This window comes from Aspergillus bombycis (genome assembly GCF_001792695.1).
Source record: "Aspergillus bombycis strain NRRL26010 chromosome Unknown contig00054, whole genome shotgun sequence".
Lineage (NCBI taxonomy): Eukaryota > Fungi > Ascomycota > Eurotiomycetes > Eurotiales > Aspergillaceae > Aspergillus > Aspergillus bombycis.
The window spans coordinates 39,005-59,524 of NW_019170056.1; the positions used below are offsets into that span (position 1 = coordinate 39,005).

Genomic DNA, 20,520 nt, shown 5'->3' on the forward strand with positions numbered 1-20,520 from the left:
TATACGCGGTTTATCATTCTATGACATTCTATGACATTGTGATTCTTTGTATATATGTAGCCGCCATCGCTTAACCGAAAGATACCCTACTTATAAAGACAAGTTGTGTATATACAAGACACCAATGAGTATCCTTGATGTGTAGACTAGCTTGATCAACATTGAGTACTGAGAATAGATCGGTGTAATATAAACCTGGAGTTCTAGTGATGGTGTCGATCTACAGCATACATTGCATTGCATGATAAATCACATGTTCGGGGCTCGTGACCGCAGCCTCACTGTACAACAACTGCAGCCTATTTTAATCTATACCAACCCTGTCTCAATCTCACACCTCAGCAAACCACATCCAATAACAACAAAACCACAACAATGCGCACCCTCACGCTTCTAGCTATCCCTTTCCTCACAACTGCCATTCCGCTCCACCAGCCTAAAACCACTGAATCCGCACCCCTTCCACTGGTTATCTGGCATGGCCTAGGCGACGACTTCCAACGCGAGGGCCTCCTCTCCGTCGCCTCCCTCGCCGAACAAACCAACCCAGGAACCTATATCCACATCATTCATCTCTCAGACACCGCCTCCGGCGATCGCCAAGCCACCTTCCTCGGCAACGTCAGTGAGCAAATCGACACCGTCTGCGCCCAGCTCGCCTCCGACCGCATCCTCAGCACGGCCCCGGCAATCAACGCCCTCGGATTCTCTCAAGGCGGCCAGTTCCTCCGTGGCTACATTGAACGCTGCAATGCGCCGCCAGTCCACAACCTCGTTACTTTCGGCAGCCAGCATAACGGCATTGCCGAATTCCAAGAATGCGGCTGGGGCGACTGGATCTGCCGTGGCGCGGAGGCTCTCCTCCGGGCAGGACGTTGGTCGTCCTTCGTGCAGGGTCGGTTCGTCCCCGCACAGTATTTCCGCGATCCGACAGAGCTGGACGAGTACCTAGCCAATAGCAATTTTCTCGCCGATGTGAATAACGAACGCGAGGAGAAGAATGAGACGTATCGGGAGAATTTAGAGCGGTTGAATACATTTGCGATGTATATGTTTGAGGAGGATCAGATGGTGCACCCGAAGGAGAGTGCGTGGTTTGGGGAGCTGGATGAGGAGACAGGGGATGTTGTCGGCGTGAGGGAAAGGGATATTTATAGAGAGGATTGGATTGGGTTAAAGAAGCTGGATGAAGAGGGGAGATTGGTTTTCAGGTCTGTTCCTGGGAAGCATATGCAGTTGAGTGAAGAGATTTTGGTCAACACCTTTGAGGAGTTTTTTGGGCCGGTGGAGGTTGATGTTGATGTTGATATTGAGGGTGAGGTGCGGGGGGAAGCTTTGGTTAAGCAAATCGGGTATTAATATGCTTCTGGTTGTTTTTGATTTGGGCTCTTCAGTGGTTTCGTATATACCCCTTTGTATGATTGGAATTGGGTCCGTTGGATTAGGGTTATTAGAAAATTTATTTTTAGGATACAGAGCATTGGTAGGCCATAATGGATACTGAGAGCTTGATAGAATCGGAGCCACTAAAATCAGTACAATACCAACAAAGAATTACTAGTGCACCTACTGCTAGTATAGTTCAGGCAATGTGAGGTATAGTCAGGGCTCAGCAACAACTTATCTACATATCAGCAGATTCTCCCAGCATGCCATGAGTATGCAATGATATAGTATCAATGAGTGCTCCTGGCAATATCCACACTAGGGTGGTCTATAGGTTTGCTACATCCAATCAGCTAATACATCACTTCATACCAAATAGGCTTAAAGCAGCGTATTCCAGTGTAACATATACTTAAGCTAACTTATAGACGATGCCTCTCCTATTCGAAAAGAGATACCCCTTGTCCCTACCTTAGACCTAAACCCCAGTCACTCAATCAGCACGAATGCCTAGTTACCATTACTCATTGAGTCATAAATCATCCAAAATGCGTTGTATCCGTCTTCCTCAATATTACCCCGATATCCAGACAGTTAGGCATACTTTTACCCTTTCTTCGCTAACAACATCTTCTTCTCTCAGATGGACGCTGTCCAAAACACCTCTCAACCTCCTCACCCTATGCGAGCTCTTTGCGAGCAACCTTATTAAATGAATCTAAAAAAGGGGGACCCGGTTCTTCGGATCCATTGTTGGAGAAGGGGCACTCGCCGACAATTACCTATTGGACGTACCAATAGAGGCCCAGTAGAAAACGACACAAGTTTGGGTCCAGTTACACAGTATAAGCGTCATTGAAGAAGCGTCTTGGAACTATATTGGACATTTTTTTTTTCGAGATTATTTTTGCATTCGTAGGTACAATGCTAGAGAATGCTGTTGATAGGATTAGGTAGCTCGGCGATGGAGGTACTGGGGCTATTTCTCAAGGGGAATTGCCACAGCCGAAGCATTCCAGCCATTTGTATCTTTCATCGATCATGATGAAAGATGTATATCATAGAGCAACAGGTGACACCGGAAGAGTCGGACAGGCCCGATCATCGGCGGTATCCAATGAAGTAAAATCCGCGAATCTGATTAGATGCCGATCTGATTAGATCCAGCCTTTGGAATGCCCCTTTTTGATTTCTGGATACGGCTGGTTAACGTAAGCCAAAGGTGTTCTACCACGGGAATGGGAGAAAAAGAATTAATTCGCATAATGAATGGCTCTTTTATTGACTTTAATATTTGGGTCACTTCTTTTTGCTTTGCTGGGTCATCCACATAGTTTTTTTGCCTTGCACTCCAATTAGTTGCCACCACGTTCCCATTTGGGCATGTTGGGCTGTGAGTCGTACTGTGTAGATCTATGTACGTTAACTTAATTTGTTCTTTTAATTTATTTTTTTGGGGGGGGGGATTAGGGAAGGGGGGCACTTCCACGTAGAGGTATGCCAAGGAATCCATCTGAAACTGTCAAGGGGCGACGTCGTTATCGATCAATCAGATTAGATAAAATTAAGAAAAAGGTTCCTTGTGTGACGAGTACAGGAGTATATCCAAATCTCCCAAACCCAGAAGGTGGGTGCTGACGGACGAAAAAAAAAGCCCATCATGAGCCAATTTGGAAACTTCATGAGTCTATAATTCGTCTTTTCTAGGTCAGAATTGGGTCCTTGAACGGGGCTAGTCGATCAAGTAATAACGCTATTATCTAGTGTGGCTGTTGGGACTGGGAGATTAATTTTGTGAGGCTGTGAAACGCAAATTAGTTCGGATGGGTCGATCATTGGCGCATAAGGGGTGGGCTTGAGAGTGGACAAACTTGGGGAAAAAGAGAGAAGATGGTGGAAGGAGAAACTCACGACGAGTTGAACCTGCGATCGGATCTGTTTTCCTCGGCTCGAGTAAAAGTGACGACCGCGGGCCGTGATTGGTGACGAGACTGCAGGTGATTCTTCGACAGAGTTATCAGATGAGAATTTCCGAACCGAAAAATCTCCCACGCCCAGACCCGCCAACTTGCTTATTGGCGACATACGCATAACTTTATTCGATAATAAAAACCCCACGGCAGGTCTTGTTACACCTGCCCGATTCCATTGCATAATGAGTATTATGTCGAACTGTGATGGATCGCCATTGTTATCATTAAGCATCAACACCTTTTGTTATGATGATGTGCATATCACTTGACTCGGACCTCCACAACCCGAGTTTTTATCTTTCTTTGCTTGAATTTTTGTATCCCTGTACCCCCGTACCATCCCGCCTCACCTCTCTACTAACTACTAGAAGAATGCCTCCTCGAGAATGATACCCTCGGCTACCCTGCTTCAGGAACCACACCATTACCAATGAACTCGCCCCACTGGTCTGGACAAGACGCCCAATAGTCGGTTCGTGCCGTGCTTCTGCATCAGAAAATTCACACTGCCTGAAAACCCACTTGGAGTGGTCGATCATTTCCCACATTGCTGGGCGGAAAAACGAAATGACAGAAAAAAATGAAGAAAAAAATTATCAATCTATCGGATATCCACTGAGAGAGACTAACCAGAGGCCGCCCCTCTCCACTCCCCTGCCAAGTGGAGATCATGCCTTTTGGAAGTTCGTAACCTCTGGCTCTCCCATCTGTTTCGCTCTTTGGCTACTCCGCTTTTTGCAGAGCAAAATCTCTTGGTCTCCCACTGTTGTCCATGGCGTCAATCAATGGTGTTGAATCTGGGCGCCGCAACCGGAGCCGTTCTAATGCTAAATCCCCTCGCCTCTAGCGTATCCATTGTGGGCATGGGTATGTGTCATGGTTTCCTAGCTAAATTCTTTTTTCTCCCTTTCTTCTTGGTTTCTCTTTCTCTGTTCTTTCCTTGACCCTTCCTGTTTGCTTTCTGGTGTCACTTGTACGCGGTGCCTGACCACTGTTCTCGAGCATCGTCTTTCCCCGAGGGATGCTTATTGGGGGTGTTTGTCTGGGTGAACCATTTCACTCTCCCGCTATTGCTGGTTGCTCAATTGTGGGGAGTTTTGAGTTCTAACTCGAGAGATCAAGTGCACTCTGCATTGAATCTTTCACTTGGTTTGTCGTTTGGCTTCCTGAGCCTCCTCGACCACGAAATTCTAGGACCGCACTGCCAACATCTCTCGGAAAAAACACGAGATAGGCTGTTGCCCACCTCATTGAATGTGCGCTGGGCACGGGAGGGATTGATAGGATCTTGTATATCTTAATACCCCGCAGCAAAGACTGTCGCCGTTCCACTTCTCTTATCTCCACTTGCGGGGTTTCCTAAACACCTATCACCATGTCACAGACTGAGAATGTCGACAATGGACGGAAGAGTCCTAATGATGCCAACAATGGCTTTGTATGTTGTCGTCCTCGTTTTTTTTTTTTTTTTTTTTTTTGGCTATCCTTGTAGGGTGGCCTTCTGAGAAATCCGGCGGTTGCTGATATAGCTTTTGTTCCAGGTGCAAGCCGTAAAAAAATACACTCCGACTAAGGAGGACCTTGGGAAGTGCTTTGCATACATTCGGCTGCTCTTTTCGCTCGACTACACCATAACAGATGTGCTCCTTATAATCTGTGGTACAATATTTGCTATTGCCGGTGGGCTTCCTTTCCCATTGCTCGGCATTGTCTTTGGTGATTTGATCAACGACCTCAACACGGTCACTTGCTCGCCTTCTACGGACGCCACAACCGAGCTTTCGGACAGTGTGACCAAGAAGGTACTGTATGTGATCTACATCACCATCGCGAATTTTTGTTTTATCTACATTCACACGTCATGCTGGTGCACAGTAAGCGAACGGCTCGCGCGCCGTTATCGTAGGAGGTATTTCGAAAGTATAGTCAAGCAGGAGGCAAACTTCATTGAGACTCTTCCCACTGGTGACATCATCTCGCGCCTGGTCAGCGATGTTGAGGTCATCCAGTCGGGAACCTCGGAGAAGGTAGGCCTGGTTATCACGACTATCTCATACTTTGTGGCTGCCTATGTCGTGGCGTTCATCAAAGTGCCAAAAATCGCGGGAATGCTCGTCTCCGTGGTTCCTTGCTTCATGGTCATGTCCTTGCTTGGAGGTCACTATATCAAGAAGTATGCCGGCCGTATAACTGAAAACATTGGCTCAGCGACATCCATAGCCTCATCCAGCTTGTCGCACTTGACGTTAGTCCATGCGTTTAATGCAAACGATCGCCTGGAGACGCGATTCGCCTCGTATCTCTCAGCGTCTCACATGGACACCTTGAAGAAAGCCTGCACACATGCTGCGCAGCTTGGTTTCCTTTACTTCGTTGCTTACTCCGCCAACGCCCTGGCTTTCTGGGAAGGTGCCCAGATGATCGCTCACTCCGTGGCCAATGAAAACTCAGGGGTATCTGTGGGTGCTGTGTATACAGTAATCTTTGTCCTCATCGATGCTTCTTTTATTCTGAGTCAGGTTGCCCCCTTTATCCATGTTTTCGCTTCCGCAGCTGGTGCTTCGCAAAGACTTCAGGCAGTCATCAACCGGGAGTCTGCTATTGATGGAACGTCGGATGAGGGCGATAAGTCGGCGCCTTTCGGCGAGGAGGATATCGAGTTTCATGATGTCCACTTCACGTACCCATCACGTCCGGAGGTTCCCGTGCTGCAGGGCATGAGCTTCGTCATCCCACCCAAAACGCATACGGCCATCGTCGGACCCTCCGGTGGTGGAAAGTCGACGGTTGTCTCTCTTTTGGAGAGATTTTATGATCCGAAATCTGGGTATGTGGCCATTGGTGGGACCAAATTCCAAGATATCAATGTCCGCTACTTGCGTGGAAATATCGGTTTCGTTCAACAAGAACCATCTTTACTAGACCGTTCGATCCTTGAAAACATTGCATACGGCCTTGTTTCTTCGGCACATGCTAGACATCAGGAACTGGCACCCTTCATCATGGATGCGAGCCTACCAGAACTCGCGGAGAAAATTAGGGGCGGAGTGACCGAAAAAGATGCCTTGTCGGCTTGCGACAGTCACGTAGTCGAGATCGTCGATCTGGTGAAAAAGGCCGCTGCTACATCCAACGCGTTGAACTTTATTGAAGGCTTGCCTCACGGACTCTCGACCAGTGTCGGGACAGCGGGTAATCAGCTGAGTGGAGGTCAGAAACAACGGATTGCACTTGCTCGCGCTTTGGTGCGAGAGCCGACACTGCTAATTCTGGACGAAGCGACGGCCGCGCTTGATTCCACCAGCGAGCAATTGATCCAGGCGGCGTTGGCTAAAGTATCCGAACATGTCACCACTGTGTCCATTGCACACCGGCTAGCGACTGCCAAGGATGCTCATAAGATTGTGGTGGTCCAGAGTGGCCGGGTTACCGAGGAAGGTTCCCACTCGGAACTTGTCGCGCATGGTGGCGTCTATGCGGAGATGGTGCGTCTTCAGAATCTCGGAAAGCTGAGTGCTGAAGATGCTGTGATTTCGGAAGATGCAATCAGCGATGCGCCCCGCGGAAATTACTCCACTTCAGGAAGTGTTCAGGCCGTTGACGAGAAGGAAGGTGGCCTTGTTGGTACCGGCGGATCAGACGTTACGGAGGACACAGTTGTAGCTGAGACGCCGCCTGGGTCCAAAGATGGCAGTGACAAAGACAAGAAAAAGAAACGATCAGGGTGGTTCACTACCAAGTACACCTTCTCTCTCATGCGACCGAACTTGCCATTGATCTTAATCGGACTGGCCATGTCTTGCATCATCGGTGGTTCCTACTCCGCCGAAGCAATCGTTTTCGGTCATACTGTAGGAAGTTTGAACCCTTGCAATGGTGCGGATGCTATCAGCCACAGCGGTAACCTTTACGGCTTGCTTTTCTTCATCCTTGCCCTCGTCGAACTCGCCGCCAATGTGGTCGGTGGTGCTGTTTTCGGCTGGGCGGCCGATAAGATCTTGTATCGCATCCGGGTACTTTCCCTGCGGTCTCTCCTAGGCCAGACGATGCAATGGCACGGTATGGATGATCGAACACCGGGGACACTGATCACCTATATCACGGGTGACGCCTCTGCTCTCAGTGGAATCACCGGATCGACAATCGGTCTTCTCTTGGCCACCGCTGTGAACCTGGTGGCCGGTCTAGTGATCTCCTTTGCAATCGCTTGGAAAATAACGATCGTTTTGTTCCCAACTATTCCCGTGCTTTTGGTTGCCGGTATGATGAAGCTCCGGGTTCAGGCCAAGTTCGCTGAACGGCACCAAAAGGCTTTCGCTAAAGCCACGGCGATTACTGTGGAAGCCGTTGATAACATTCGTGCGGTGTCTGCATTCTCCCTGGAAAAGCAATCGTATGAAGTGTTTGGCCGGGCATTAATACAGCCTTACCGGAGCACCATGAAAGCAATCATCCACGGTAATGTTTGGCTGGCGTTAGCGTTCAGTATTAGTAACCTGGTCTATGCGCTCGCATACTGGTGGGGTTCGAAGCAGATCGCCGCCGGTCTCTATTCCCAGACCCAGTTCTTCATCGTTCTACCTGCCTTGCTATTTAGCACCCAATCTTGTGGCCAGATGTTTGCGTTGGCACCGGACATTTCCAAGGCTCGAGTTGCATCATCCAACATCGTCGAGCTGCTCACTACGCGCTCAGCAGAGGAGGAGATCACCCCCGGATCATCTTATAGTTTCAAACCCTCTAGTACTCTCTTAGAAGAGAAAGCGGCAATGCAGGATGTTGAAGCTGTGGACTCTCCCCGTGGCCCACGCAAGCGGATGTCTGACAGTGCCATTGGGGCTCAACTTCGGGGGGTTCATTTCACCTATCCGAATCGACCCGAACGGCCTATCTTGAGGGGGCTCGATATCAATATCAGACCGGGACAGTTTTGTGCATTGGTCGGCCCTAGTGGCTCTGGAAAGTCCACAACCTTCTCCATGTTGGAAAGATTCTACCGACCTACATCTGGATCAGTCATCATTGACGGCGTGGATGTCACGCGTCAGTTGGGGACGGAATTCCGTGACGATATCGCTCTGGTGCCCCAAGAGAACGTGCTTTTCGAAGGCACGGTGGCCTTCAACATCGGCCTCGGGGCTTGCCCCGGCCATGAACCAACCCAGGAGGAGATCGAACAGGCCTGCCGCATGGCCAACATCCACGACGTAATCATGGGGCTGCCCGAAGGATACCAGACCATGTGCAGCCAAGATGGCAAGCAATTTTCCGGTGGCCAGCGTCAACGGCTCTCTATTGCACGAGCATTGGTGCGGAAGCCACGCATGCTGCTGTTGGATGAGTCGACAAGTGCACTAGATGTTGAATCTGAGAAGCGGATTCAGGAAGCGCTGGCTACACTGGCTGGACGGACCACGATCGTCGCAATTGCTCACCGGCTCAATACGATTCATCGGGCCGACCAGATCTTCTTGATTGAAGAGGGTCGTTGTGTGGAGCAGGGCACACATCAGGAGTTGATCCAGCGGAGTGAGACATACCGAACGAGTGTGATCCACCAGTCGTTGGAGACGTGAGGTTACCCCCAAATTTGAGAGGTAAAACCGAAAAAATACAAACATCAAAATAACCCATTTTTTTTGGCATACAATTGCAAATGAGAGAACGAAGGCATTTGCACTATGAAAGGCGGGCAAAATGTTCACATCTTTCTTCGCATTTGCACAATGCATTCTGGGTTGGATCCTTGGAACGGCCATTTGTCTAGTACTTTAATAATACCATTGCGTGTCTTGGCGTTAAGGATGGATAGAATAGGGCATATATAGCTATAGAAATCAGCATTCTAATTGTCTGAGAGAGTTGCATTTGATCTATTGATTTCTTTATCATCGCCTATTCAAAGAAGTAGGGAAAAAAGAGAGAGAGAGAGAGAGAGTATGTGAGGGTATGGGGAAGGGCGTGACTTTTTTGGGGCTTGAACGCGAGAATCCAGACCGTCTTTCCTCTCACACTTCCCGTTTCCACTTCCCTGTTCATTTCCACGCTTTTCCCCCATTGGGATTGCCTGTTTTGCCTTTCATTTCCTTTATACCTCTGTTTTACTCCTCACCAGTAATATCTAATGACCTAATTGACACATTACAAGCGGACTTCCCCCTGTTCCTGAGCGTTGCGCCAACAGCTGAGTTGGCTCCCGAGGGGTTCGTTTTTCCGCGTTCTGTCGCCGAAGTTTATCTGAAACAGTCGCTCACCGTTAAGTGTGTTTCATTTTCCTCTCTCTCACTTTTCTTGGTTTCGCAATCACCGCAGTTTATTTCCTTCCGTTCCTTTCTCCCCCTGTTGTTTCCTTGTCTGAGTTGTGGCCTGGTTTGGTGTATATTTTCTTTCTTATCCCATTGGGATAGCTCAGATTTCCGTCGTTGAGATCTACAGCGTCCTTCTCCTGCATGGGTAGTCCAGCCCTGTCCAGTCCCCCCCTCTTCTCCCCTACCCCTGGTGCTGCGATCTGGGGTACTTCTTCCTCAACACCACTTTTGAGCACCCACCCCTCAGTTGCGTCCGCGATGGACCTTGTCGATCTTGTCCTGATACTGACGTCGTCTCCTTTGCTTACCATAGGCTCGAGAGCTTTTTATTACATTCTCTAGCGGAAATTGCCATCCACCCAACACCCCGTCGTGTTTTATTTCCTCCCACCAACAACTGTTACCTACCGCCCTCCCCTCCCTAGTGTTCCAGCATTTTCCCATCGTACGTCGTTACGGTCAACGTCTTTGCTTTCGCCTGGTATCTTGGTTCTCTTTGCTATCGGATGCAAAACCTGGTCTCAATACCTCACCCCTGTGTCGTCAAAGCGTTTGACTGCAACACCGCGGGCGCGCCTCGAGCGTCGTCGTCATTGACATTTTACGTACCTTGGTGAACCTTTCGCAGTCCATATTTATACCTCCTTCACCCTTCATCGGGCGTCACATAGCGGAACGAGATGGAGTCTCCTGCAGTCTACCCGGAGTCTCCTATGGAACAGGATGACACGCCATTTCCCTGTAAGGGCTGTGGAGAGGTATGCGAGCCCAGTCGGCATTGAGATACGTGACGTATACTAATTTTGGTGCCTCCCACTAGATTTTGGAAGAGGGAAAGGCATTCGAGCTAGGTAGGTTCGCACTCGGAGTGGCCATCCCGTATCAGAAGCTGACAGCTAGCAGCGGGCAATCGGTGGCATATTGAATGTTTTTGCTGCAGCACTTGTGGCACGCTCCTCGACTCGGACGCCCACCTCCTCCTACTCGGTGACGGCTCGCTGATTTGTAGCAATTGCACGTATAGCTGCAGTTCTTGCGGGAACAAAATTGAAGACCTAGCCATCTTGACCGGAGAACAAGCATTTTGCGCGCAGTGCTTCCGATGCCGAAACTGTAAACGGAAGATCGAAAACCTGCGCTATGCACGGACGTCACAAGGTATCTTCTGCATGGACTGTCATGAGTCTTTAATGCAACGCCGAAGAAAGAGAAATCGTGCAGCTGCGCCTACGAAGAAACCAGCGCCTGGTGTGAAACTCGACAAATCGCTGCCTTCGCTACCCCCAGAGGAAGCCGGTCATGCACGATTCACAGATGACCTAGAACCGGATGCTTATGCGGATCCAGTCACAGAGGGGCCGTCGCGAGGTGTGGCGCCTGCGTTGGACGCGGGGAGGATGCCGGGCTCCTCTGGGACTCGTACGGCTGCTGATCAAGGTAAGATTACCTCTACAAAGTTGAAAGACACTTACTGACTGGGATCTGCCTTAGACAACTTGATTCTTCCTTCGAGCACATATCGTAGTAATCGCCACTCGATGGTACAACGCGAACCCGAAACAGATGGCGGAGAGTTCCTTATTCCCCTGGCGTTTGATCCTTCTGAAGAGCAGCGGTCGCCTCAGCATTCTAAATCTCCCGGTTCTTTGCATCGGTCCCCTAGAGAGGGAACGGAATCGATGCCCTCGAATAGCTCATCACCGCATATTGCGTATCAAGAGAAGGGCCGTGAGCGTGTTGATGTTGACACCGCCCGCTGGCGGCAAGATGATACCAGCACCTACTCTCGTCCAACAACTAGTGAGGACCGCAGAGGGCCGCCAGAACTGCCGAGACGTGCAAGATCGGGCTCGCTTCAGAGTTCTCGGTCAGACTTGCCCTCTGGTCATAAGGAGACCAGCACGTTTTCCAACTCGAGCCCTGAGAGCACAAGGTCGCCAGCTACTCCTCACCGGGACATATTAACGACAGATAGCTCTGTAGCTCAACCCATTCGGCCATCACATGAGCTTCGCCGCTTACACGAGAATAGCGGGTCGTTGGACTCTGCGCGGTCGTTCCTGTCCTCTGGTAGCATGCCACATCCCCCCAAACGTGGGGATTCGTTGGAAAGCAAGCTGCACCTTACCAGGAAGGATCCCGGCATGCCCCCTCGCCCACAATCAATTGCCCCGGGTGAGCCGTGGCTCGACCGAACCAAGGGTTCGCCTAAACTAGGTGAATCCCCTCGGATTTCACGCAACAATGCCAACTTGGAGCAGTCGAAGCCCCCGCGCCCGAACTCAATCAACACCTTCCATCAGTCTGACTTACAGCGCCAGGTAGACCGCGCGGGGTCTCCATCGGTCTTACGGTATAGCGGCGGGGGCGACTTTTCTATGGATGAGGATATGGCCCGACTTATGTCATCTGATGACCCTCTGTCAGCACAGAATAGCGAGTCGTTCTTGCGTCGCGTCTCAAACTCGGTGCGCCATGGTCGCAGCTTCAGTGATAAAGGCTCTCACTTGTCCAAGGATGCCAAATGGCCCAGGTCGCCGGTCAATGGGACCGCTCCGTTCCAGGACCTTGGAAGTCCCACCTCCGTCTCCCCAGAGAGCGCCGGACCTGAAGAAGTGGCATGGCTGCGGAGTGAGCTGCGCAAAGAGCGCCAGCGGGTCCTTGAGCGGGACCATAAGATTGTTGAAATGGAGGCTATGCTGAACGCCACTGCGGATGTGAAGCAAGCCAACACGGAGCTTAATGAGAAGCGCTCTACCATGGTTGTGCTGGACGCTCGCAAGGAGATTGTCATGCGAGAACTTTCGGTGTTGACCGACCATCTCGAAGCTGAGAAGCGCGGCGGTGGCGGCACTCTGGACCTTGGTAAGCTCACGAATCAAGTACTGCGGGATTTTGTCGAGTCCATCCAGAAATTGAAGGACTCCTTCGCACCTCAGATCGAGGAACTGGTTCAAAAACGCAACGAGACTGCCGAAGAACTGGCAAACTTCAACCGTATGAAGGACAAGAGCTTCCAGGAGTTCGAGCAGCTGTCCTCAAAGAATGCCCAGCTGGCTGAATTGAACAACCAGCTGGTCCACCAAATCCAGGAGCTTTATAAAGCTAATTCTTCAGAGAGTAACCGCGGCGCAAATGGTCTCGGTATTTATTCACATGGAAAGGAGAAATCATTGTCTTCCATCGATGCGCTGAAGGCCAGCAGTAATGACTTGGTCCCATCGATGTCGACAGCTAACATGTCCGAAGAGGCAGAGCCAGCTACTATTGTTCCCGGGCCCCAAGTTGTTAGCATTCGGAAGGGACAACCTCGCAAATTCAACTGGAAGAAGGGAGGTCAAAATGTCGCCAAGGGTGTCACTAAGGGCCTCAATCGCGCATTTGGTACGAGTGAGAGCGTCACAGAAGCTACTCCTGGTCTGCCACGGTCCCAGACGCAGGACCCTAGCCGCCAAGGATTTGGATTCTTTGGAAACCAGCGAAATAAGCAGGCTGGTACAAGGATGCCAACAACTGACAGTGTTCCGGCTTTGGCCGAAGTTGGCTCAGCAGGTATGTATCATGGACTATCCTGACTGAGTCGCGTTAGCTAATGAATTTTAGGTCTCTTTGGTACCGACTTGGAGCAGCGCATGGAGCACGAAAAGAGCATCATTCCCGCTATTATCACTCGTTGCATTCAAGAGGTCGAATTACGAGGTTCGTTTTTCATCCCTGAATTTAAATTGCGCAAACTAATAGTCGTTTTAGGCATGGATATGGAAGGGATTTACCGCAAGTCAGGTGCCAGCTCGGCGATTCAGACTATTCGGGATGGGTTTGAGCGACAGCCACAAGACTATGATATCTCGGATCCTGACCTCGATATTCATGCGGTGACATCGGCCTTAAAGCAATACTTCCGAAAGCTACCAAACCCATTGATTACATTTGATGTGTACGAAATGATTATTGAAACTGGCGATATCCCTTCGCAGCCTGAGCGGATCGAGACCCTCCAGAAGTGTCTTCTGGAACTTCCCAGAGTCCACCGTGATGTTCTCGAATTCCTCATGTTCCACTTGAAGCGTGTGGTTGAGCGTGAGAAGGAGAATTTGATGACCAGCCAGAACATTGCAGTTGTTTTTGCTCCAACAATCATGAGGCCGCAGAGCCTGGCACGTGAGATGACGGATGTGCAAAAGAAGAATGATGTGTTGAAGTTTTTGGTGGAAAATTGTCAAGAGGTGTTCATGGGTCTGCAATGATAGAATATCCCCTTCTTTGCAAGTCCATTCAAAGCTTGGTCTGGCATCAGGCTTCGAGGCTTTTCGTTTTTGTTTTCCTTTCTTCTATTTTTGGACAATGTTCCTCAATTTCTCCTCTACCACTAGAATACCCCAAGACTCACCAGCTCGACCTATGTACATATATGGCGATTTCTGTCACCCCTCCCTGAACCCCTCATGATCAGCGCCTCATGCTCAATACCCTTCATTTGTTTGCAGTATGCCTATGTAATTCTCCATTTCTTTATTACCCCATTCATTCCGCAGGTTCGAAGTTAGTCCTTAGTTGCTGCCGGAGATGTTTTATATGTGGATTTGTGAAATGCCCGGCTTGCAGCGCCTGGGTCGACGTCAGACTTTTGTGTAATGCGGCTTCTACCATGTGTGCTTGATGTATTAGTCTAGCGTCTGGCAATGGGATAGATGTTGTTGTCCTGGCACTCTCTAGCGGGTACCGCTTGAATGTTTGATTATGCGTATGTGTTTTAGATAAGTGCTAAAACCATGGACCGCCCATCCTCACCAATTCAAAACGTCTCATCCTCTATGCGCTGGACCCTTTGGATTATGCTGGGACTCTGCTCGGCCGCAATATCGTCTGTTGTGTCATTTGCCCCGGCGGTAAATAACAAATCCTCGACAATTCGCCTGGATGCTTCTTTTGCTGTAGATTATCAGTCAGCCTGTGCGATTACACCGGGATAAGCGGACTAACCTGGAGTTTTCATTAACCTGCTCTGGGGGATATGGAACTGCATTGTTTTCGGCGGACTCGGCCCCAGATCCTCATCCTCGTCATTGTCGAAGTCATCGTCGCTGTCCCACACCGGTCGGTTTGTGCCACCGCTCTTTACTGGTGTCAATACACTAATCCCGGGCTTTGGTGTAACACGCAGATGACTACTTGTACGTCGCTTCCGGTTGGTACCAGGGGTTTTGAGAGGCGAGGAGAAAATTTCCGCATGGAGCTGAGGTGCTTCGGGTTCAGGACTGGAGATCGGAGAGTCATCATAGCCATACTTGGACGCGGAGGGTTTCGGGGTTATAGTGAATTTAGAGCGGCCTGCCCCATAATCCTTTCCGAGCGGGGTGGCTTGAACTCGATACGTCTTGTCATGGAGACGATGCAAGACCGGATCAGCGGGGCTCTTGCCCGCAGAAAGCTTTTCATGGGACACCGGAGGAACAAATGGCGACGAGGACATTAGCTCGTCGCGCGGGTTAAATGAATATCCCTGCGGGTGGAAAGGTCTCCCGGGGGTAGTGGGAAGATCATCATCCTCGCCTTCAAAGGGCGCGTCGCTCTCGTCGATTTCCCTCTTCAGAGCCTCGTATGGTGACGGCCGGGCGATGGATGACGTCACCGTCGTGTCGTTATCATCTGCTCGGTCGAAAACGGGCGGCCGGGGTGTACTATGCGAGGACAGGCTCAGCGACGTCAATTCCAGGTCGTCCGCGCGGTGGTTAATATCCAGATGGTCGGACGAGGGTGTTTCGTATACGCCAGTATCGGTAAGGTTGCTCGGTGTGGCATCGGCAGTCGAGTCTCCTTCTGTTACACTTTGTTCTTCCAATGTGTCTTCATTGGGTCGTTCCTCATAGCCTGAGAGGGAGACATTTGCGCTCGCCTCAAAGAATTGTTTCCAGAATTTGGCGCCTTCCCAGACATCGTGGGAATGTTCTGCGTATTTCTCGACAAGGGGGAGGATGCTAGTTGTAACGATTCGATGGGCCTGGCTGAAATTATGGTCGATTTCTAGAAAAGCATTGATTAATGATCGTTGTTGAACAGGGTCTTATCGTTGTTTACCTTGCAGGGTCAGGGTGATAGATTGTTCAAGCTTTTCCAATTCCTCAGTTAGCGTCAAGGGACGCTGGGACATGGATGATGGCCGAGACATGTTCGCTGCCGATAAGCCTTTACATATACAGCAACAGCAATGGGCGGCGGTAAACAGTTGCTCAATCAAGACTATGAACAATGTTGATGTCCGACGCGGAGGGGAAAAACAACGGAATGCCCAAAGCGGACGGTAGGGCTTCCGGATAAGGGCTGTATTGACGTCACGTGGCGAGCCGCGGGGCGCCGCGCATCGGATGACGCTCACATCGCCTTCCTTTTACTTGGCTGCCTGACATGGTCGGTTAGAGGAGGGAAACGACAACAATTTGACCACGGGAGGTCAAGATGCCAACACCGGTTGCGAAAGGTAAGTTTACCTCTCTTTTCTCTTTATCTATATCCTACGAGCTCGTTGGCCGGCTCAGCCGGGCGGTGTGCTTATCAGTTGATGGTTGATAGGGGTCTGCATGGTCAAAGCTGGATAGCTAACGCTCCCTCACGTTGGTAGGAATAATTATCACTGTTTCAGCCCTTGTTGCTGCGGGCATTGCAGTTTATGAATCACCTCAGTTCCGAGAATGGGTCAACACTTCGCGACGCAAGATTGCCGTCGCATTGCATAATCTCGGCGATGAGATCCACCCTCGAACCTCTGCCTCACCTACGAGGCAAGACATATCTATGACTGAAGAGCTGGGCCCGGAAGCTGAAGAGCGTAGGCGGATAGCAAGGGAAGAGCTCCAACGACGACGTTCCATGCTCGAGGAACACCGGAAAAGAAGGGAAAGTGCTCCGGCAGGATCGTTCGATGCGCTTGTTGATGACCATGGCTGTTTACTTCGGACCGAGAGCCCAGAGCCTTCTCGAGGACTAGGTAGCTCTACCGCCGTAGAGATGACAGCATCACAGGCTACTCAGCGCGGTAAACATAATGCTTCTCCGACTCCTATGGCCGAAACGCAGACTCCTGGTGCTGCTCTAACGAGGCAGAACTTGCAAGTGGCGATACCAGCAGCTGTAGGTGCGGCTGCAGCTTCTGCGACGCTTATTGACTACACACCTACTTCCGAGACATCAGGTATGGACTTCTCAACATCCACACTGAATCCTACCGAGGAGGTCGAGCGGCCCCTTTCACGGTCGTCGAGTCATACTGAGGGTTATTCTGAAATACTTTTTGCTCATCCGGGTCCTTCGACGAATGAGACTGGTCGCGATTTGAGATCACCGTTTTCCGATCTGTCGGACTTGGATTCTACTGGCGCCGAACACCACGAACGACCGTCTACGCCGTCAACGGCTGGTAGCTTCAGTCAGATTTATGAGTCCGCTGCGGACGAATGGTCAGATGGCACGTTGAGTGACCATGGACGGTCGACGCAGGGAGTCGCCACCCCAGCCAGCTGGTCGGAGGTGGGCAGCGTAGTCAGCAATGAGGATTTGCAAAATCGCTTGTAGGCATGTGGGAGATTTATATAGAATAATTCCGATATTGGACGGGCTTGCTTGGAGGATGGCGCGGTATGGACGGGACAGGTGTCTCGGAGTTCTTTCGATTTTTGCTGATTCTGCTGCAATTTCACATGGCTTTGTAGAATTTAAATTTAGTCCAAGCTTCCATCCATCACTTTAGTTTAGTTGCAGATTAAAAACCAATCCAAGGAGCTTGGCGATTATTAATGATTTAATGGTCGGATCGATCTTAGTCTGCTTAATATGGGGAAAGCAAAATGAGCCTCGGCTCTTCCTCGGTTGCTGCTGGCAAAGGTCGGCCTCGCTCTCCTCCTTTCTTTCTATATCACCACTCTTTGTCCCTCTGCAATTCCTCTACTTTCTCTCACCGGAGTTAATAATAACTTGGTAAGTGTTGCTGTGTACTTCCAATCCCCTTTCACAGATGCAGCGGCCTAGACCACTGTCCTTCCCCGCATAGGTACATATCGCTGCTACCGAATGAGTTGGCTGTCCGGTGTTGCTTCCATTACTGCCTCTGCGTCGAGCTTCAAATTGTGGGACTGCTAACGCGGTCTGGATAGATACATAACATACACCATGGCTACGGATCGCTTGAATTCCATTCTCAGCCACCTCAAGGGAGGAAACACTGGCCTTTCCGCCATGTAGGTTGCCGTCCGCATCACATGGGAGAGCTCTACTGACTTGCGCAGCACCCAGAAAAACCCAGACGATGTAGTCATTACACTTGCTCTGCGTACTCCTTTGACTAAGGCCGGCAAGGGTGGATTCAAGGACACAGAGTTGGACCACATCGTCTACTCCTTGTTGAAGGAAGTTGTAGACAAGTCCAAGATCGACCCTGCTCTGGTTGAGGATGTCTGCTTGGGTAATGTACGTTTTCCTACCTCGGCCAAAGAGAGGGTTCATGCTGACAATGCAAAGGTCAATGACGGCAAGGCCCCCTATCTCCTCCGTGCGGCCTCCCTTGCGGCCGGCATCCCCAACACATCCGGCGCATCGTCCGTCAACCGGTTCTGCTCCTCCGGCCTCAAGGCTGTTCAGGACATTGCCAACCAGATCACATTGGGCCAGATCGATGTCGGTATCGCCCTTGGTGCCGAGTTGATGTCTGCTGGCGGTGAGCCAGTCCGTCCTTTCAGCGAGGAGGTCCTTAAGAACCAGGAGTCTGCCGACTGCTTGCAGCCCATGGGCCAGACATCCGAGAACGTCGGATCGGACTTCAACATCAGTCGTGAGGTTCAGGACAAGTATGCCGCTGAGTCATACCGCCGCGCGGAAGAGGCCCAGAAGGCTGGTTGGTTCGATGATGAGATCGTCCCCATCACCACCAAGGTGAAGGACCCCAAGACCGGCGAGGTCAAGCAGGTTACTCTGACCAAGGATGAGGGTATCCGGTATGGAACGACGGCCGAGTCTCTCGGCAAGATCCGACCGGCTTTCCCCAAGTTCGGCAACCGCAGCACTGGTGGCAACTCCAGCCAAGTGACTGACGGCGGTGAGTTCCTTCACGCTCGATACTATGCTTAGATGCTAATATGATGAAGCTGCCGCGATCCTCCTCATGCGTCGCTCCAGGGCTATCGAACTGAACCAGCCTATCCTGGCTAAGTTCTGTGGTGCTACTGTTGCTGGCGTTCCCCCTCGCGTCATGGGTATCGGCCCTACCGCTGCTATCCCCAAGTTGCTCTCCAAGTTCAACTTGAACAAGGATGATATCGATATCTACGAGATCAACGAGGCCTTCGCCTCCATGGCTGTTTACTGTTTGCAGAACCTTGGCTTGGATCATGCCAAGGTCAATCCCCGCGGCGGTGCCATTGCACTCGGCCATCCCCTGGGCGCCACGGGTGCCCGCCAGATCTGCACAGTTCTTAGCGAGGCAAGACGGACTAAGAAGAAGGTGCTGGTCACGAGTATGTGCATTGGTACCGGACAGGGCATGGCGGGATTGTTCGTCAACGAACAGGTGTAAACAAGTCACATACTAACCATCCTGTATCTGGTGCAAGTTATATAAAACGAATATAGGAAATAGCTTTAATGCAGTCATGTCTTCATTATCATTAGGTCATGTATAAGAATATTAGGAATAGATATACACAGATTCAACCCAAACCGCATCAATTACCACCCTCTCTACCCTCATCGTCTCTCTTCTTCCTCATCCTCTCCTCCGCAGCTCTGGCTAACATCTCTCTCCTTCCCTCAGCACCGTGCGCCCCAGCCCTTATCCCTACCTCATCCTCCCTCAACCCACCCAGCACAAACTCGCCCCCAGTCCAGCCACACTCATCAACAATCTCCATATCCTTCTCCGCCTCCCAATCCTCCGGCACATAAAAGTCCTGCCCAGTCAGTCTATTTCCTCCATGCTTCCAATCCGCCCTCTCCACCTCCTTCTCGATCTGCGCCGTCAGGTCCCAAAACGCGCGATCATGGTCACTATGCACACAATGCGCCAGCTCATGACACAGCGTCTTCCGTATAGTCCGATAATCGCGATACCCATCGTACGCATCCGTACGCAGCCGCAACTCAATCACCTCCCCCTTATTCCGATTCAGCCCTAGCGTCCGCGATTCCATCGTCGTATGCTCCGCAGGATTCATCTCCGTCAATACCGGCACCGAGAACTGATGCTTAGCCATCGCAGCCCTGATCCCGGGGTCGTCGCGCAGCCGCTTCAAGAACTCCAGCGACCGTTCCGGACGAGGCAAGTACGACAACGGCAGGAGCCGGTGGAACGTGTACGAGCTACTCGAATCGGAGAGCGTATGGACGCCACCACTACCAGCCGTCCGGGCTGGTTTATTCTTCGCGGCTGCTGCGAAGGCCGAGGCGCGCGCTGAGGCGCGGCGTACGGTTTCCTCGGATTGCGCGTGCAGGGTCTCGATGGCTTTTGTGGGGGTGCCGAGGAGGGTGATTTTGAATTTTGGGGAGCTAAGCGGCAGGATCGTTGTTAGGGGGGTGGGTGGGAATGGGGCCTTCTGCATGCCGGGTTTGGGAGATATGAGGAGCTTTTGCGTTTCCGGGGGGATGTGGAGGGCTGTGGCTATTGTGTTGGAAAGGTCTTCGAGCGTCGAGGTGGAAGGGAGGGTGAGGGCGTGGGGTTTGCTTTGGTGGTGGATTGTTAACGTGAGATCATCTGTGTCTGCCATTTTGTGTGGGCTGGATGCTGATATGTCCCCTGTCTGGTCGGTAGGGTAGTGATCGTAGCGTGAGTAGAGGGGGGTTATCGGCGCATTGCTTTATATGGAAATGGT

The 20,520-nt window shown here is 50.9% G+C and overlaps 6 protein-coding genes across 6 annotated transcripts; 4 read left to right on the forward strand and 2 right to left on the reverse strand.

The window, feature by feature from the left end:
- Nucleotides 1-375: 375 nt before the first annotated feature.
- Nucleotides 376-1,359, forward strand: ABOM_006710 (palmitoyl-protein thioesterase family protein; the record flags this gene model as incomplete). Its single annotated transcript, XM_022533839.1, has 1 exon — nt 376-1,359. One exon carries the CDS (start codon nt 376-378, stop codon nt 1,357-1,359), a length of 984 nt encoding a protein of 327 aa, XP_022388218.1.
- A 3,375-nt stretch (nt 1,360-4,734) lies between these two features.
- ABOM_006711 (ABC transporter ATP-binding protein) lies at nt 4,735-8,935 on the forward strand (the record flags this gene model as incomplete). Its single annotated transcript, XM_022533840.1, has 2 exons — nt 4,735-4,797; nt 4,901-8,935. The coding sequence occupies 2 exons, from the start codon at nt 4,735-4,737 to the stop codon at nt 8,933-8,935; spliced, it is 4,098 nt and encodes a 1,365-aa protein (XP_022388217.1).
- A 1,412-nt stretch (nt 8,936-10,347) lies between these two features.
- Nucleotides 10,348-13,914, forward strand: ABOM_006712 (putative Rho GTPase activator Rga; the record flags this gene model as incomplete). Its single annotated transcript, XM_022533841.1, has 6 exons — nt 10,348-10,425; nt 10,488-10,518; nt 10,571-11,104; nt 11,159-13,219; nt 13,271-13,366; nt 13,418-13,914. 6 exons carry the CDS (start codon nt 10,348-10,350, stop codon nt 13,912-13,914), a joined length of 3,297 nt encoding a protein of 1,098 aa, XP_022388220.1.
- Nucleotides 13,915-14,462: 548 nt separating this feature from the next.
- ABOM_006713 (DASH complex subunit ASK1) lies at nt 14,463-15,836 on the reverse strand (the record flags this gene model as incomplete). The annotated part of the gene is made up of 3 exons (XM_022533842.1): nt 14,463-14,599; nt 14,651-15,691; nt 15,746-15,836. 3 exons carry the CDS (start codon nt 15,834-15,836, stop codon nt 14,463-14,465), a joined length of 1,269 nt encoding a protein of 422 aa, XP_022388219.1.
- A 287-nt stretch (nt 15,837-16,123) lies between these two features.
- ABOM_006714 (thiolase family protein) lies at nt 16,124-19,229 on the forward strand (the record flags this gene model as incomplete). The annotated part of the gene is made up of 6 exons (XM_022533843.1): nt 16,124-16,145; nt 16,287-17,232; nt 17,815-17,898; nt 17,947-18,127; nt 18,179-18,752; nt 18,802-19,229. The coding sequence occupies 6 exons, from the start codon at nt 16,124-16,126 to the stop codon at nt 19,227-19,229; spliced, it is 2,235 nt and encodes a 744-aa protein (XP_022388214.1).
- Nucleotides 19,230-19,377: 148 nt separating this feature from the next.
- Nucleotides 19,378-20,415, reverse strand: ABOM_006715 (putative zinc metalloproteinase; the record flags this gene model as incomplete). The annotated part of the gene is made up of 1 exon (XM_022533844.1): nt 19,378-20,415. The coding sequence occupies one exon, from the start codon at nt 20,413-20,415 to the stop codon at nt 19,378-19,380; it is 1,038 nt and encodes a 345-aa protein (XP_022388213.1).
- Between the last annotated feature and the right edge of the window lie 105 nt (nt 20,416-20,520).